Source organism: Rhinopithecus roxellana, chromosome 3 (genome assembly GCF_007565055.1).
Source record: "Rhinopithecus roxellana isolate Shanxi Qingling chromosome 3, ASM756505v1, whole genome shotgun sequence".
NCBI classification, from domain to species: domain Eukaryota; kingdom Metazoa; phylum Chordata; class Mammalia; order Primates; family Cercopithecidae; genus Rhinopithecus; species Rhinopithecus roxellana.
In genome coordinates, this window is record NC_044551.1 from 143505925 (window position 1) to 143511227 (window position 5303).

Consider the following 5303-nt stretch of genomic DNA (forward strand, 5'->3'; position numbering starts at 1 on the left):
GAGTTTCAGTTTCCCCATGGATAACATACAGCTAACAACATCTATCTCTGCAACTACTATGTGGATTAAATGGCATGACTTTTGCTAAATTCTCGCCCCAGTAAATACTCCATAAAAGATGTTTATTTCTCTCCTGCTTTCTCTTGGGGGATTTTCTAAAGGTTATGCTGCTAACAAATGGTAGATCCAGTGCCAAGACCTATGTCCTCTGCTTCTATGCTTTTAACTTGCTATAAGTCTCTCCCACAACATGCCAGTGCTGTGCAATAATCACAATAGGCATTTTCTTCTGTTCATAACATTTACTGCAATTCCATTACTTATATGGCCAAAGTCGACATTATGTAACAGAGAAGAGCAAGAAGCTGGTGTTGCTCAACATTCCCTAGACACTCATTTGAAAAGCTACCTTCTCTGTAAGCTATGGAACAACCAATGACTGTTTTTTTTCTCAATTTTTGAGGGGGATAGGGGTGAGACATGCTAATTGAAATAAATTATATGCTCTACAAGTAAAGGAAGCCCTGGAGATTATTGATATGTACTCAGATTTGGGAACTATACTATGAGTATATCATTAAAACCAAAAAGCAACCAACTGGCAAACTATTATTTCTAGAGATGCAGTAGATTTCAGTTGACTTGTTTCATTCACTGGGGTTCCCTTTTCTTTTGGATATTTCTTACTATGCTATCAGAAGTGTTTTAACATTTTCTATGATCTGAACAAATTGTTTAAGAAAGTGTAATTTACATGCTAAGCCTGTACAAGGACACAAACATAGTCAAATTCTCCATCAGGTACTAACTTACCAACCAGCCCCACTGGCTAACACACATTAAGATGCAGTGAGTTCTGTTTTGAAATGCATGAGTTGTGTCTTGGTGTTTGAAGGCCAGATAATACAGGATCTTAATAATTAGTTGCAAGAATGATCACTTGTAATCACAATAATCACTGGCAATAATGTTAATAACAATAACATTGCATGGTGACAATTCTTCCAGCTCCGACAGTAACTGAAAGCCGTCCTCCTCTGCTGAGGAACAATAGAAACCAGAGGTGAGAACTTGCAGTGAATCTTTGAATTATTCATGAGATCATACATGTCACTCTCATCTGTAGGTTACAAAAAAAAAACCCCACTAGAGTGTAATAGCACATTAGTGATGCAAATTACCAAAAGGCAGACTTTATTCTGGTTTGGTGATGATTTTCATAATTTGGTCCACACAGCATCCTTAGTGAAGTGCCTGTTTTTATTCTTTACTGTTGCTAGGATTCATTTTGCTTGGCCAGGTCAACATTTTGGACATATTTCTTTCACTTAACTCGTATTTATCCATTTTTATCAGCTCTTAATGCACAGTAACATTGATTAAACCAATTTCATAATTCCTCTGAGATGTAGTTAGAGTAAGTTTGCATCATTTGTACATTTAAAATATGCAAATTTAATAATACATGCACAAATGAGGGAAAATAGACTATAAAAGGACATGAGAGAAAGATGGAAAGAATAAAGCAAATGTGGTTAAAATGTTAACAGTGGGAATTTTGTGCTGTCCTTGCAACTTTTCAATAAGTCTTAAACTGTGTCACAATAAATAATTAAAAGAAAGAATTACCTTGCAACTCAGCCTGCCATTCTACTAAATGAACATAGGCCTTAGAATAAGAGAAGATGGGATATGAGATCTTCAGTTAGCCACAGTTAATGTGTCCCTAATAATGTGAGCATCATGCCAGGCTGAATATGACTCTATTGTTTCAAAATATTTATTTCTAGTATAAAGCTGTATTTCAAAAATCTTGCCCAGGCACAGTGGCTCACGCCTGTAATCCCAGCACTTTGGGAGGCTGAGGAGGGTGGATCACTTGAGGTCAGGAGTTCAAGGCCAGCCTGGCCAACATGGTGAAACCCCATCTCTACTAAAAACACAAAAAACTAGCTGGGTGTGGTGGCACGCACCTGTAATTGCAGCTACTCGGGAGGTTGAGGCAGGAGAATCACTTGAACCCAGGAGGTGGAGGTTGCAGTGAGCCAAGATCGCACCATTGCACTCCATCCTGGGCAACAGAGCAAGATTCCATCTCAAAAAAAAAAAAAAAAAAAAAAGGTCTTGCATATGTATCTTTATTACATGCTATACATTATATATTTATAACATAAAAATTGGTAAACACAGTTATAAACCCCTGTACACTGTAGTTCAGTTGTGATTTAAGGTTTTCAAGGGTGATTTTGGTTGTATGTGATTTTTGCCTTACATGGTAACTTTAGATCTTGTCCCTAAGTAAGATGTGACTCCAATGAACTCTCACTTACAGGATGAAGAAATAATTTACATGAATTAGTGAGTTAACATTATTGTCTTGATGGCTAGTCTATACTCATAAAATCAAGAGCATAAAAAAATCTGTCCAAGTCAGCATTCCTTCCCTTCCTCCTTTCTGGGCTCTTTGCCCCTTTGTAGCACTCTGCCATCAGAGTGGCTAAAGTGCCCTGATGTTCCCTGGTCACGAAATGAAAACATCCAATAACCTTAATGTGCTACATGTCTCGGGATGTTTTATTTAGGGGAGAGGCAATGCTGTCTGGAAAAAGTAACAAACAAAAGGAAATCTCTGACAAATCTGAATAATTAACGGGGCTGACAAATCTGAATCATTAACGGGGAAGAAGTCTTTGAGCAGGGAGCGTTCTGGAGTTCTGTGATTATTAATTATACTGACACACTTATTCCATTTATTTCTTGCCCACTTTAACGCCTGCCACCACTGACTTCAAGTTGCATTTATTCTAATGCGCCAAACCTATTACAGGTGCACTATGTATATTTTAATACAGGATAACTTCGGCCAGGGAAATTTGTACATTGCATGTCAGAAAATGCATCTTTTGGAGATGTGGTGATTGTTGTAGCTATTGCTGTTTAGACTTTGAAATAAATGTAAAATGGAGTCAAAAGAGCCTAGGACTGAGTTCCGGTCGGCAGAGAACGCAGAGAGACGCAGAACGCGGCCCGCTCCTTCGGGGCCCTCCAGGCCCTCCGGCCCCGGGCCGGCGGGTGAAGTGGGGGGCCCCGGGACAGGCCGAGCCCTGTGCCATGCAGATACCAGAGGCCTCTGCTGCGGCTGCCCACTGGCTGTGCCCAGGCCTTGAAGCCGCAGCGAACCTCTCTTCCCCACCTCACCTCGGTGACTGATGGCGGCGGCGGCCTCTCCCAGCCCGGACCCGGCCGGCCGCCGGGTCTCCCGGCCCAAGCCTGCCGGGCCTCAACGAAACGCCCGCAGAGCGGCCGGGACGCAGCGCCTTTGGGCGGCGGCGGGCGTGGCGGGCCGGGAAGCATGGCGGCCACTCGAACGCCGAGCGGCGGAGGCCATTAGGGCGTGTAGGGCCCAGGAAGGTGGCCTAGGAACGCAGGCAGGCTCGGCTGCCTCTTTAGGCCACGGAGCCGCGCAGATCCGGTTCCCGGGTGACCACTCTGTCGCCATTGGGCGAAACCTACCTAGTCCTGACGACAACGGACAAAGGCCTTAACGGGCCTGGGAGGTGAGCGAAGTCCCGAACGACGACGGGTGGAACGATTAGCGGCCATCGGGCAGTTGGTCTTCTTTCTACCAGACTTTGCTGTCGGAAGAGAGAAATGGTAGAATGACAGGCCACGTTTGACCCGTTGGAAATGCCCGCCACCCTCTGGGAAGATTTTCTGGCCGATTCTGGAAGGCCTGTGTATATAATATGAAAAAGCTGCTCTCAACTCCACCCCAACCTTTTAATAGAAAACATTTGTCACATCTAGCCCTTTTAGATGGAAAGAGGTTGCCGACGTATGATAAAGTAGAGTTAGAAAGTCACACATCTTGTAAATTCTCATTTGTTTAAAAGAAATCATAGAAAATACGTGTCTTCTGGAGATGACTTTTGGAAATGAAGTTGTTAGACGGCCTCTGGAAGCGATATGTCCACGTTAAGTGGGTTAGATGACATGGAGCTGGAAGACGTGAGAAGGAAGAGAAGGTTTAATGCTAGACTGGTCATATTTAGAAGACATTTTCATATTCTATCCATTGTTTGTGCATTTTATTCCTCACTACTGTGTATATAGTTGACAATGCTAAGCTTTTTTGAAATGTCTATTTTTAGATGTTCTGAAGTGCCTGATGTATGTTAAAATTAGAGGTAGCAAAATAACATTTTGTAAATATCTTTTTGTTACAATTCATAGGAAATGTTTTTTGGGGGGAATGGCCAAATCACCTGTTGAGTAATACTCATTGTGTTTGTGCAGCGGTTCAGGGGAGGAGAGAAGAGGAGGAGGTGCAGAGAGCTCTATGCCATCCTGCTTGCAGCGAGGCAAGATGAATCATTATCTCTGTGCATTTTGTTTTACTTATCTGTGTATATAGTGTACATAAACGACAGACGAGTCCTAATTGACAACATCTAGTCTTTCTGGATGTTAAAGAGGTTGCCAGTGTATGACAAAAGTAGAGTTTAAACTAATATATTTTGTACATTTTGTTTTACAAGTCCTAGGAAAGATTGTCTTCTGAAAATTTGATGTCTTCTGGGTTGATGGAGATGGGAAGCGTTCTAGGCCAGAATGTTCACATTTGGAAGACTTAAATTATAAGTGTTGTCACGTGTTTGCAGTTTATTCAATACTGCTGTGTATATAGTGGACAAATTAACTCCTTACTTGAAACATCTAGTCTATCTAGATGTTTAGAAGTGCCCGATGTATGTTAAATGTAGAGGTAGTAAAATACCACTTTGTAAATATCTTTTTGCTAAAATTCATAGGAAATACTTTTGGAAATTGAATTGTAAAGCCACCTTTGTGAGCAGTATAGTAATGTCTATACTTGTTCAATGGTTTAGAGGAGGTGGGAGGGAATAAATTGCAAAAGGTAATATACTAGTGTGTTCATACTTGGACATTTTCAGACATTTTTCTGTGTGTTTTGTGCATTTTGTTTTGCTCTGTATATAGTGTATATAATGGACAAATAGTCCTAATTTTTCAACATCTAGTCTCTAGATGTTAAAGAGGTTGCCAGTGTATGACAAAGTAGTAAAATTAGCATATTTTGTATGCTTTGTGTTGAAATTCATAGGAAAACTTGTCTTCTGTAAATGACTTTGGCATAGGAATTTGTTCAACCATCTCTGAGCATTACACTTTCCTGTACTTGTCCACTGGATTGAAGACAGAGAAGGAAGGAAGGAAGAGAGGAGGGAATGATTCAAGGCCAAAATGGCCACATTTAGAAGATACCTCAGATGATAACCATT

General features: G+C 41.2%; 1 protein-coding gene across 1 annotated transcript; it reads left to right on the forward strand.

The window, feature by feature from the left end:
- Positions 1 to 2990: 2990 nt before the first annotated feature.
- Positions 2991 to 4196, forward strand: LOC104680199. Its single transcript, XM_010386045.2, has one exon. The coding sequence runs from the start codon at positions 3210 to 3212 to the stop codon at positions 3543 to 3545; it is 336 nt and encodes a 111-aa protein (XP_010384347.1). The 5' UTR covers positions 2991 to 3209; the 3' UTR covers positions 3546 to 4196.
- Positions 4197 to 5303: the final 1107 nt, after the last annotated feature.